The sequence below is a fragment of the Eleutherodactylus coqui genome, chromosome 8, assembly GCF_035609145.1.
Source record: "Eleutherodactylus coqui strain aEleCoq1 chromosome 8, aEleCoq1.hap1, whole genome shotgun sequence".
NCBI lineage: Eukaryota > Metazoa > Chordata > Amphibia > Anura > Eleutherodactylidae > Eleutherodactylus > Eleutherodactylus coqui.
In genome coordinates, this window is record NC_089844.1 from 97,269,950 (window position 1) to 97,283,634 (window position 13,685).

A 13,685-nucleotide genomic window follows, 5' to 3' on the forward strand; every position below is an offset into this window, starting at 1 on the left:
GCCGTCCGTGTGGGATCCGCAGTGAAATGAAGCATGCTGCAATTTTTTTCCAATTGTATTCCTATGGGCGGCTTGATTTGTGGAACTTCCGTGCGGGTGACCTGCACGGATTCCGCAAATCAGATCCGTCTGTGGACATTGGGCCTTAGGTTACCGTGGGGCAGCATGGGGCATGTGAAATATATAGCTAGGCTATTTTTTGTTAGAGCTGGCTTTGTTGCAGATGTAACTATTTTGAACTCCACTGATACTGAGGTGACACAATAAGGTGGGTTGTATTTGCTCCTGATAATGTAATAAATGGTAGCATAAGCTGACTTACAACGGCGGTGCTTTATGCCAAAGAACATTTCCAATGATGTACGAAAGCGATGGATTGCTGTCATAATGCTTGGAATTGCCAACATGCAATACATATTCTGAGAGTTCAAAGCATTAGATATAGACAAAGGTATTATTAACATGGAGCTAACGGGGAAAATTGCTAAGCAAAATGAGCCAAAATTCGATTGCAAGCTATACCAAATATACACTTGGGCCGAATGTGTTGCATTTTATTTTATGAATTTTATGCCTATTGGTATTGAGGGAAAGCAGCATGGATAAGAATGAATTACCGATGGGCATCATCTTTTGCATAAATTGCTGCAGATGTACACAAGCCATGCTGCGGCAGAAGGAAGAAAGATGAGTCTACACACCCTCTATAAATCACACAGCATATAACAGCATACATAACAAAGACAGGAACTGATATGCAAAGCCTGATACAGTATATACTGTATACATTGACAGCTGCTACGGTGCATGAACATACATGTCGGTATACTATTTGCCGGGTATAGGGATTTATTTTTTGGCATCATTTGCTATACTTTAAGCATAATTACATGGCTGGCACACACACCGGTAAAGGCTAGAATAATATATGTGGGCAAGGAATTAGAGTAGTTCAGCATGAAAGGCTGCTAGAGCATACGGTCTTCTGTCTAATCACTGAATAAGACATTTCTCACCAAAGTCAGTGTGATAAATGTGAATATAAAACAGCTAAATAAAATCTCTGTCATACTTAAAAGGATAACACAATAATCATCACCATAGTTCACAGAAATGGTAATTATGTCATGATGTGAATCACCGCATTAAGTTATATGTAAGAGAGGGGCCGTTATCTATTCAGGATTGTATAATGTCACAGGGGGGGGAGGCCAAGTCTTGGAAAGGCAGGATGTTCATGAAAACACATTTCCTTGCAATCAAAGGCAAAAACTGTCTTCCTGTTTCCTGACCTGTTATTTCGCCAGTAGCTAAATATATAATGGTGATTCTATTACAGACATTTTCCTGGCCTTTTCTTTTAATGCTACTCCTGGGCTCTTTGGCCTGATAACTCATCTTCCTCAGCCCTTTTCTAATGCGATTAAAAGCACATCTTTATTCAATAACGTTGACAATAGCCTGACCGAGGCTTTGTCTGGCCTGCTAGGCCTCAACTATCCAGCTTTCATAAGATGATAATGTCAGGGCTGTCACTTGTAATCACTCCAGCACTCTGTTCCTTTCACCCTTCAACTTCCTATCCCCATACAAGATACTTCTACCTTCCGGGAGATTTCTTGCCATTTGGATGCTTGATAATGAAGACGGCATTTTAACTAGGTGACTGCACTGAAAGTGTTAAATTAAAAATGTCTCTTAAGCTGTTTTACATATTATAAACCACGTATGATGACTAATTAGAATTAAAGTCTCTAGTGTAAGTACAGATATAAATATTGAGGTGAAGGATATGAAAATATATTCTTTGTTAATTAAGGGTGTTCAGGCATTGGTGGTATAGGTCACAGTGATATACAGGACATAACTAATGGCATATCACCTTTATACACATGATGATAGGAAGATCGTTGCCTTAGAAGATATTGCAGCTGACACTATGCTGCTTCCGTCTCCTGGGCAGCCATCCTCTATGTTGAAACCTCTGCTATGGGGGCTGCATTCATAGCCACACAATGAGGCTCCTGTACTCCTCGCAGGTAAGGGTGGCTTTACACAGGCGATAGTCACCCCAATAATCTATCAAAAGATTGACTACGGACAACTGTCGCCCCATGTAAACACGGAATCCGACAGGGCAAGTGAGCAAGAATCACTCACTTGTTGGAGTCGTTTGGTTATTAACTCACCTAAAAGCCAAATAATTATCGGCCGCTGTAAACAGCCAGTCATTAAGTACCCATTAGTCTTTCCATGTAAAACCACCTTTGATCTATATAATACCAACTCACCTCTGTAGGAAATACAGTTTTTACAATTTAGTGCTAAGGGTGGCTTTCCATGGGCCAATAGTCAAAAGAGCGATTATGGGTCACTCTCATCCCAAGGTAACACAGGACCCGACAGGGCAAGTGAGTGAGAATCGCTCACTTGTTGGAGTCGCTTGGTCTTTGGCTCACCTAAAACAAATCAATCAGTATGTGTAAACAGACAGTTGTTCATCTATGAACAATTGCCTGATTGCTCTGAATGGAGGCGGGTGGCCGGAAAAGATTTCTGGCACGCTCCACCTCCCCTCAGTGAGCAATAATCATTGGGACGGCTATTGTGCACCCGACAGTCATCCCATGTAAGCCACCCTAAAACTGCACCTGCACCCACCACAAAAAAGCCAACCATTGTAAAATATAATATCATGCCAGACATGATCTATGGACGCCATAATAACATTCCTCCAACAAGGTAGCTCCATCCAGAGTGGTTAAACAATTCTTCAATCTCTGCTCTGCCTATTAATAAGATACTGTGAGGTCTTCGGATTAGTATACAAAAATCAAACAAGTATGATTTACCGTATCTACCCTATCCCCAAGCAATATAGAACAGTCATCTCATCTCACGCATGATTTACAATTAATGTAGATGGAAATTTCAACAAATCCAATGCCCAAAATAACATTACAGTCCCAACATTTGCAGTGCACTTCGCGGTGTCAGCCATGCTATGCCTTACCTGTCACAGTGGTTGCATTTAAATGGCTTTGCCCCTGTGTGTTTCCTGTAGTGCCTTGTAAGTTCATCACTCCGGGCAAAACGCCAATCACAACCTTCCCAGGAGCACTTGTATGGCTTTTCACCTGAAAGACAGACCACACACACATATATATGTATTAGTAATACTTCATAAGTGTAAACTGCAAACCGTGATGTCCAGCAGTAACACAGTATCGAGATATGAGATATTTTACAAGGAGCATCAATGTCCCTGGTGGCCAAGGAGAAGCTGGGAAACAGATTCTAGTGCTTGGAATCTCATGAAGGGTCACCTTTGCATGGTTAATAACTTCCAATGGTCATTTCACACTATCACCAACCTATGAGAATGTTGTATATTGTGCTAGGGGATAAGAAAATGTAACGAGTGGCTATTATTGCAGGTGCTAAGTTTTGGTGTTCTGCACATCTTCCCCGGAGTACCACTTATGTTTTACATCCAGAAACAGAAAGCATTTTATTGGGATTTTTTTCTAGTGTTTATAGGACTTCAATGTGCTGGAAATCCATGTATGTAATTGGACATTTATGGGTGAACAAGTATTAATAGGCAGTCGGTACACCATTGCTGTAACAAGCCAAATGAAATTTTTGCCAACATCAAGAATACATCATTAGGCAGGAAAGGCTGATCTGTTCTGGATATAGCAAAGCATAGTCCAAGCTACTTCAGTAAGAACATTTTTAATTAGTTGTTAGTGTTTCCTGAAATCGCTCTCCTTCTGTAATCCTTTCCTTGGTAATTAGTCTATTTTAGAAGATAAGGAAAGGTTTTCCAGTTCTTGCCTCCCGGTTCATAAGAATACAGATCCCTTTTTTTAACACTAAAGTTTTACAAGCCTCTTGCTAGCTTCACACATTTGCGGCGACTCCTGCAAACATGCTAAAGCTAAGAGAATAAAGTAAGACTTGAAGTAACTTTGGATGATTTGCACATTCAAAGCTATTAACATTGCTGAGCTTCAAAAGTTTGAGTCAGTTTTTTGACATTTCCTTCATTGCTGCCATTCCCAAATGCCCCATATTAAAGGGTATTTTCCAACGATAGGCAGTGATAGTATATTAAGAATATTCCATTATTTCATTATCAATGGGCTCTGATTGTTGGAATCCCTAATGAGACTCCGATGCACAATGACGCTCTTGGCCAACTGAGCACTACAACATACCCCCTTCATTTAAAAGGAGCTGTGCATATTGTCCCTTCATTTTTGGGATCCCAGGGGTCAGATCCCCCCAGTCAGTATGTTATGTCATCCCAGTGATGGAAGAAGACCTTTCTAATTGTTGGTTACGTACAGCCGCACATTGAGAAATGTAATCCAACGTAATGTAAGGAGAAAAGTATCATTAGTGATGTGTATAGTACCATCTGCCTAACAAATGGGGTATTCCTAAACACTTCTGCATTATGTTACCATTTGTGATTTAATGTACATGGAGAGAGGTCTGCGCATCACTGTTCTTCTCATACTCATGGGCGGTTGCACATTTGCCTATTTTATATCAGTCTATGCTTTATTCACAAGCTCAATGGAACAAATTGCTATAATGATGCTAAAGTATACCTAATTTTTACAATGCATAAAACATAAATAAAGATTAATCATTTAAAGGACCGTGACTATCTGTTCTAAAAATTGTACTATATCCAATTACAATTTGGGTAAAACTATCTTTCACATCAAATAAAGATGTCCAATAAGAACAGCAGATGGCTTTTGTTCCCCTTGGTAAACCGCAATAGTAAAAAGTGCAAAAACAAATCTGCCAATTTCTTGGTTGTGAACAGGACCACCTCCTCCTAATCCTTTCTGCGGCTTTTGAACTTGTTCACCCTTTCTGGAGGGTCTTGTGAAAGAATGTGCTCCGTTCTTCACAGCAAGATATTTTGTGGACCAATCTATGGGCCATTTTGCTGGTAATGCCAAACCCAGCCGATTTCTCAAAGATCTTTTAACCACAGCCATTGCTTTTAATTGTTTTTAGGACATTCTTCCAGCTTTATAGCTGGACCTTTCACATGGGGCGGAATAGGCCGAACTACCTGCAGATTTTGATGTGGAATTGAAAATGTCTTATAGCCTGCCTCCAATTCTGCATCAAAATCCGCAGTTAGACCTGCAGATTTTTGTGTGGAATTCTGCAGATTTGACAGCGTCCTGCAGGGTAATTCTGTTCCGTGTGAAAGCACTCACATCCTGGGTGCCATGATGCCAGGAGTTCTAAACGGTGACATTGCTGCCTTTGATTGGAAGGCAGCGGTCACCTGACTTCCGCTATCAATAGAGACCAGGAGAATCACAGAGCTGCAGCAATGGATCATCAGAGTTAGGAGGGTAAGTACCCATTGGTTTAATTGTTTTAGTGATTTGGCTATAAATTTAAAAATTAATTTTCTAACCAAAAACCCTCTTTAGGTTGTAATGTGTTTCTAACCTCATGTCCAAGATTCAAGATTCATTCTTTCTCTTGCATTTCTTTTAGGAATTTACTCTTAGCAGTAACTGCAATTAGATGCCAATGACGCTAATGTAAGATAAGGCACAGCTGAAAGAGTTAACCACACAAGCCTTTTTTAAAATTGCATTTAACCTGTGACCTCTAAAATACACAATATCTGAGAGTTGATACAGTTTGATGCAATTCTACATCACCCACTTATTGCAGTTTATGGTTGGCTCTTACTAGGAGATTAAATGCCTTGCTAAGCTAAAGTTCACATTAATAGAAAAGGACTTACCAAGTCCAAATTTAGCCAGTTTGTCATCATACAACAAAAATAGTAATTGCAAAAGAATGCATATAAACTGCATGCTGTATCTAAGACTCCGTAAAAGGAATGATTTCTGCTAAGCTTTGGGTAGTCATCATCTAGAAGAATACTTGGAATCTGATAAATTTTTCTCATTGTTATCCGCCATTTATAAGGCAGCATCTGTCTTCTGGTAGACAGTGAGTCATTGCCCTGCCTGGGGCTGGAGTAGAAAGGTTAGGATCCAATCCTTCCAGTATTACTTAAAGCTAAATGTGGAGGTGACCTATTAAACTCAGTCAAATGGGATTTTCGACCCTCGGAAGATTAGAGGTTGTTTTTGCCAATAAAGGTAGCTCACATGAACTTCTTTGTATTTTTTCAAAGCACTGGACATTAAGGTGAAATCGTGAACTCAATACGATGAAATTAAAGTAGTTTATCAAGTCACATTTTGCAGATTTTTTTCACATGGATCACTCTATTGGACTTTAACAATACGCCTAACTTCAATAAATGCTGCGTTACTACTGTAAGCAACATCATTTTCACGTTTAACCATATCTATGACTTTTAGGCAAAGCTTTCTACTTAGATATCATCTTCATTAAAGGTTGCGTAACTAATGACTATATACCAGTATACTTTACGTGTCTTGTACTAGTCCTGAACAAGGATAACTTCCCCATATACAAAACTGTTCACCTTTAGTGAGTGCACCTCTACCATCACTAACTTAGGAACAACAAGACCGGATGGGGGAATCTAACCAGCCTGATTTTCATTTATGGAAATTAGACGTAGTGGAGGACTGGTAGGGACAGTTAAGCCTTAACCCTTTCCAATCCAATTTGTATCCTGGTTTTCCTAGAGGGCTTACTCTTTTTCTGCCGTTATACAACGGCGCTATCTGCTGGCTAAAGCCAGTACTGCATGAGGTGACACGTTGGATAGGCTCCGACAGCAGAGAGGCTGGCAATATACAGTAAGAGAACCCCACGGGCGTCTTTCCACATCGGAGCTGTACAGCCTTAAATCATAATGTCTTAACCCTTTCCAATCCACTGTCTAACGTGTAAAGAGTGGGATCACTGGTGGTGAAATTGCTAAAGATTTTCAGCAGCAGCAAAAAAATCTGCAACAAAGCTGCACCAGTTAGTGAGGACTTTGATACAAATGTTGCAGATTTGCTGCTGATTCTTTCCACAACAGAAAATCCACAGTAAATCAGTTACTTGTGAACAAACTCTAAGGTCTCCCTCACACACACCAATTATTTTTTTTCAATGGAGCCTCTCACACAGCCGCCCGAACGTGGTGCTTTTCAGTGCTGCGATTTTCGAGCAGAGTCTGTCCTATTTTTGAGCGTTTAGCGATCCTCATCAATGATGAGGAATGCTAAAAAACTAAAGTAAAACGCATGTGTGAGGGAGGCCTTAGGACAAAAACACACGGCCGTATGCGCAATAACGCTTGCTTCGTTTTATTTTCTTTTCTCGGAGTATTGAAACCCCTCGCTAGATCCTGCCCTATTTTTCTTGCACATAGTATTAATTACAAGCGGGAAAGACAGGGCAAGTCCTATCTTTTCTCGCCCGTACTACGAGAATACCGCTAATAAAAACGAAGCCATTGAAACACACCCCAGTGAAGAAGCCCTTAAGGTGTATTCATACGTAGCTGATTTACTGCAGAATTTTGGTATGGATTTCACAGTTCAATTAAATTCCAATTAATGGGTGGGAAATCTGTTGCAGATCTGAACCAAAATCTTCAACAAAATAGCAAATTAGCGACGTATTAAAACACTTGAAAGGATTGTTGTTCTAGTAGCTAAAGAAGCAGGAAGCCTCAGCACCAATTTACCAATGGACTAAACATAAAATCAGTAAGAACAGCTCTAAAATAGGAGTAACCCCCCCCCCCCCCATGTAGCCAACCATTCTAACCCCATATCGTTGTAGCATACTACAGGTATAGTATAGCACATTCCTGGCTAATTTCACTATTTTCTTGTCTGATTAAATGTGTTCTACAATATCCTATTTGCTGTAATTCCTTTCGTTTTGTATTTTCTACATTATAACGGTATATCGTACACTATATTGCTACTTTGTAGCATTGTGTCCTCATTAATTTATTTTCTGTATTGCTTAGAAATACACACACTGGGACTGGGGACTAGTAACAATTTTCCTCTCTCGGGTCATGACGTCCTGGGGGCATATATCAATAAGCACCGCCAGCCTTTCTCCAACATAGTGAGTGACTCTGTTTGATCTCTATCAGAATATTATTATTCATTAGAGGGCATGAAGGACTCCCTAATGAACAACTAAAATGATAGATTCTGTTCTTCATTTCTTTAAAATGAATATCTACGATAGAATAGATATTGATAAAATGTTACCTAGAGATCTGCCATATTCTTTAACACATAGCAAAGTGAGGATTCCTATATACAGAAGTCATGGTGGATTATGATAGCACTGCGGGTATTGATGATTTTACACTATAAGGGAAGCATCCCTATATACAGTATGTATTGGTAAGAGTGTATATCTATATAGTCAGTACAAACCTTCCATTGAAATATCTCCTTAATTTTTCTAATTCGCACATGTTCTATGTAGTTCTGCTTCGTAGAGCGCCAGAGACGTAATCACAGCAACAGAATGTGCACTGAGAAAACCCTTTCTTTCCCATTCTCGTACCACATAGAAAGGCCTTGCGTTTTAAAAGCATACTTGACCCTGAGAAAACTGAAATGTTATTTTCTTTTGGCGTCCTTTATGCTTTAACAGAGGGAATATCCTTTTTAATAAGATAGCTGATGGTGATAGACCTTGAATGTGAAAAAGATTTCGAGCAGTAAAAAGAGGAATTCTATCCCAGTGTATTCCCGGTAGGCAACAATATGACAACCACAAGAGGAGTCCCAAACAATGTGTATCATCATTTTTCATTTATATGAAGCCAGACTATTAGACACTGCAGTCCAGTAAGGGAATGCCGAGCCAAAGTTAGAAAAATGACTTGTTAGAAGAGTGGGCTTTCAATTCAACTAAAGCATACACAGTATCACTTTTAAAAGAAAATGGTTATATATAATAAAAAAAATAATTAGATCCCTAAGATTATGTTCACAGGTCCAATTGAATAAGAAAAAATCTTTACTTTTTAATTTTTCAAATTAAAGGGGAAATCTGAGCCCCATAAAGTAAGCTGAGTCAGGGGAGGTAAGTTTTATACTTACCCTCCCTGCCGTTCACTCAGTGTCAACTATCTAACCCACTGCTGAATGCTTCTGGCAGACTACAGATCGACAGCTCGATCAGACGAGTGTGTTTTACACGCTGCTACAGCAGTGTGTAAAACCACGCTTCTATAGCAACCAATAGGTTCCTATGGAAGCGCACAGATGGACCCTTTTTAGAAGCGTAGAATCTGCGCTTCTTAAAAAGAGTGGACAGTAAGTGCCGACTCGGCTGTCAGCTCCGTGAGGCGCGCTATGCAGGGTGCTTTCTATAGGCTCCTATGAGAGCCATGAAAGCAGGCTGCCCAGGCCACAGACGTGTGAACGGGCTGCTCTGTGGAGCTAGAGACAGCCCGAGTCCTACATGTCAGGAGCGTGGATTTACACATTACTTAGCATAAGAAAATAATGAGATGAAGTGATAAGAAAATAATGAGATTGTGTAGTGTACTGGCAGCTGATGGGGTGGATGTAAAGGTCATTTACACGCAACAATTATCGCTTAATATTTGTTCAAACTAACAAATTTGCACAATAATTGTTACTTGTCAATGTGAAGCCATTGTGCACTATTTGTTCATTCCTCGTTTATCACTGCGTTTCAGCCTGCATCAAAATGGTTGTTAGTTCATTTGCTTTTCGCTTTCTTTGAAAGACTGAACAACTTGAGGCGAGAGGTGATTGTTTGCCTTGCAAAACATAATGACTACTTATTTACTCATGTGTGCAGAAGACAATGGCTTATTTTTACCCTAATTAAAACCCTGCAGGCCAGAGATTCCTCGCATAAACACACGCCCACCTTACCAAACAACATATACAGTGTTTACTTTAGCCAATGAGGGAAATGGAGAGGATTTCAATGATTCTCTGTACATTTAAATGCTCAGCATTTCTATGCAAAAAAGGTTGGTAATTTATTCAATCATTCAAACGATAATCGTTGTGTTTGAATGGGGCTTTTCATAGATCTTCATTTTGTGCCGAGATTTCCTGCTCTCCAGAAATACAGTAGCTGCTTCATTCAGTGTCTGGCCACAGAGTTGACGACTTCAGGATATCAGAATGAAATGCTGGTAAAATAACAAAGCTGAAGATAAAGCACAGGGCTCAGAGTCGTTGCAATTTGTGCAGTTAGTGGTGTTCACAAGGAAATTCTATACACATAACTTTGAAATGATTACCAAAAGACTTGAGCAGGAGCGATATCTACAGTCCTTGTGTGCCTGACAGAGCAAGAAATGTTGATTGCTGGATTAATCCTGCTAGTGTTAAGGGATTCACAAACGTTAAGACTGAAAGTGAATTAAGAAGGTCTTTCGTTCATCAGAAGGATTAATTTCATATCCCACGGATGCTCATTAAGTATTCTGATTAGTCTAAAGGGCAAATTATGAGAGAGAATGTATAAATGGCTGCTAGATTTATACTATATACAACACTGGCTCCGAAAATGTATATTTAGAATGAATGGAGTGTTCATAAAGGTTAGGACTCCGCTGCAACATTTGGTCATGGTAAGGGCTCCTTCAGACGAGCGTATGCTCAAACACGCTTGTCTCAGCACATATTTGCATAGTGAATGACGTTGATTTTCCTGAGCATTGGCACGTTTTTCTATATTTTTTTGCACAGGCAGGGCCTCTTCATATTCGCATCTGACACCCCCATCCTGATTTAAAAGGCTATTTTTCCTAATGAGGTCCCAATGTGTGGTTTCCCCAGAAAGTTTGTACAGTGTCTCACACATCCCGTTGCGTATTGTGCATACCTCCCATAGACTTCTAAGGGGACCTTTGCAGCACAAATACGCAGAACGATAGAACAGGTCCTATTATTTAGTTTCATACAAAATGTGCGCAAAAAAATCGTTAATGTGAACAAACCCATCGACATGAGCCAATTCTGAACGCTCAATGTGTGGCGCAAATATCTTCATCTGAAGGAGCCCTAGAATTGTAGCATTACCATGGCATGTGTGCAGATGGCAGAGATTCTTGTGGTCATGGCAAGTAGCCTGAGACTTGTTTCCTAATACACAAACATTGAGGTTGCGGTAATGCCATCATTTTACAGTGGCTCATAGACAAATGTTGCTGTGTATTCCTAGTCTTCTATGATTCTATAGAAGAACCTCATGTGCGGTGTCATGTATAAAGATAAATTAGTGAAGTGGAACAGTTGCCCATAGGAAGCGATAGTATCATGTCTTCTATGATTGGTTGCTATCTACATTTTCTGTGCCTGCTATCAGTAAACAACCATTTTATATCCATTCATGTTAGTTCTACCACTTCTACAAGCCTCAGTCTGTTAAACTGCATCGCTGTAGAAGAGAGTAATCAGCCTTGAACCTTGGTAAGGGTAAAGACCTGTAATGCCGCTGTGTGAAAACACTATTAATACTGATACTTTGTAACAAACACATCAACTGTTAGCACAAACAGGTCAGCCCATGGTACTCTCACATGATGTAAACATGGATTCTGTCACCATTTAAAGGGGTGTCCGAGAAAAAAGTTTTATCTAGAAAGGACTACCCTGTGTAGAAAACATAACAAAGAGCTCCTACTCACTTCTCGCTACTCCCTGCTCGTCCCCCTATAGTGACTGTGGGTCTCCCTCGTGACGTATTGCTTACAGGCTACAGTCAGCCTGTGATGTCCTGTCAACCTGCCGCTGCAGCCAATGACAGAGCTCAGTGATAATCGCTGAGCTCTGTCATTGGCTGCAGCAGGAAGAAGGGTGTAAAAATACCTCTATGGATGTTTTAACCCTTTGCAGTCTTAATTTTGAATTCTGGGTTTCCTAGGGGGCTTTCTCTTTCTACCGTTATACAATGGTGCCAACTGCTGGCTAGAGCCAGTACTGCGGTATGGGACATGCTGGAGAGGCCCCCGACAACAGAGCAGCCAGTAATATACAGTAAGAATACCTTGCCGGATGTCTTCCGACATCGGAGCTGTACAGCCTTCGATCAGAATGTCTTCAGACGTCAGACAGTGGATTGGAAAGGGTTAAGGGTCCCAGCGGTGAGAAAGCAAACGTTGATGCTGCTCTAGAAATGCTCTACTCTGGTCCACAGCAATAGTGGTCATCTGGTTGGACACGACAGCTGTTAATCATCGCTGGGTGAGACGTCTCGCTTGCAGAGAAATCAATGTTCATTGTCTAACTGCTGAGGACCCTAAAAACCTCCATAGAGGTATCTTTACGTCCCTCTCCCTAACTAGCTCTGTCAGCAGTTTTGCATTAGCAATACGAAGGGAGATTGCATTACTGTATTATAGTGCTTGTCAATAATTTAGTAATGTATTTACTAGATTATGTAGATATCATTTTGAAAAGAAAAATGTAATTTCCAACTGATGAAAGTCGGTACAAACACATTTCTGGTTATTTCAGTCTCCGTTACTAAACCATGAGGTTGTCAGCAATGTATAGAGGAAAGCAGAACTAAATTGTTAATCCATTTTGCATGATCGTAAAGCAGAGGACATGGAGCGATCCATTCGGATGTGTCATCCATAATGTATATTAGTCTTCTTTTTAGTAAATGGATTTTTTAGTTGCAATGTATAATAGACTTCGTTTTCTCTTGGGTCATTTAAGATGTCAGATGTTGATAGGCTTCCTATAGGCTTTTTAAGTCCAAGAAGAAAGGAAACGATGTCAAGTATATGTAGATGACCTTCCAGTTATAAAACATGGCCCCTGTCATCATAGCATTTTAACAATCAGAACGGTCAGCATCAGGGAGCTTACATTAGAGTAAAATATATATAAAGCTTTTAGAAGTAGTTAGTCCAAACAGTAGAACCTATGGCCATGTATACAAAGCAGCGCACGGGGCAGTATGGGGAAAAATGACTGCAAGATTGTGGGGTTTCCTATGAATATGTAGCAGTCATTAGCTTCCTCCTGGCATACATACCTATTTGTGCTACAATGTGAATGTGGATGCTTCAGAACTAACATGTTAGAATTCATAGAGCATACAGTATCGCCCTTTTAAAGTAATCCCCTCCCCGTAAATGACTAGTATCAGCTAGAGTCCATAACTATTATATTTTCAGCTACGTTGATTGGTAGGCATTGTTCAAACATATTTAGGCCACTACATAGTAACAGGAAATATGAGCTGGTAGGGCATTTGGAGTTAATAAAGGGGAGTCCCTCATTTAGGAGCTCAATCTATTAGCCAGAGCAGCTACGAAAGGCTCCTCTATCTCAAGATACCCAGGACCGCGACGGTAACAAGAGGGCATCATCTACGACTAGAAGAAAGCAGGTGTCATCATCAACACAGAAGGGGGTTCTTTACTGTAAGAGCAGCGAGACTGTGGAACTCTCTGCCTGAGGACGTGGTGATGGCAAAATCCATAGAGGAGTTTAAGAGGGGACTAGACGTCTATCCAGAGCACCATGATATTACAGGATATAGACATTAGGTGACCAGCGGGTTGTTGATCCGGGTCTTACAGTCAGGTAGTAACTATCAAACGTTGATCCAGGGATTATTCTGACTGCCATTATGGAGTTGGGAAGGGCTAATTGGCTTCTGCCTCATTGGGGGTTTTTTGCCTTTCTCTGGATCAACAAGGGGAGTGGGGGTGGAAA

General features: G+C 40.4%; 1 protein-coding gene across 1 annotated transcript in view; it reads right to left on the reverse strand.

Annotated features, from left to right (window-relative positions):
• KLF7 (KLF transcription factor 7) overlaps nt 1-13,685 on the reverse strand; it is a 143,703-nt gene that overhangs the window by 15,048 nt on the left and 114,970 nt on the right. Inside the window, exon 3 of the mRNA XM_066576097.1 lies at nt 3,014-3,137. Within this exon, the coding sequence (XP_066432194.1) occupies nt 3,014-3,137 (124 nt within the window). The remainder of the gene's footprint in view (nt 1-3,013; nt 3,138-13,685) is intronic.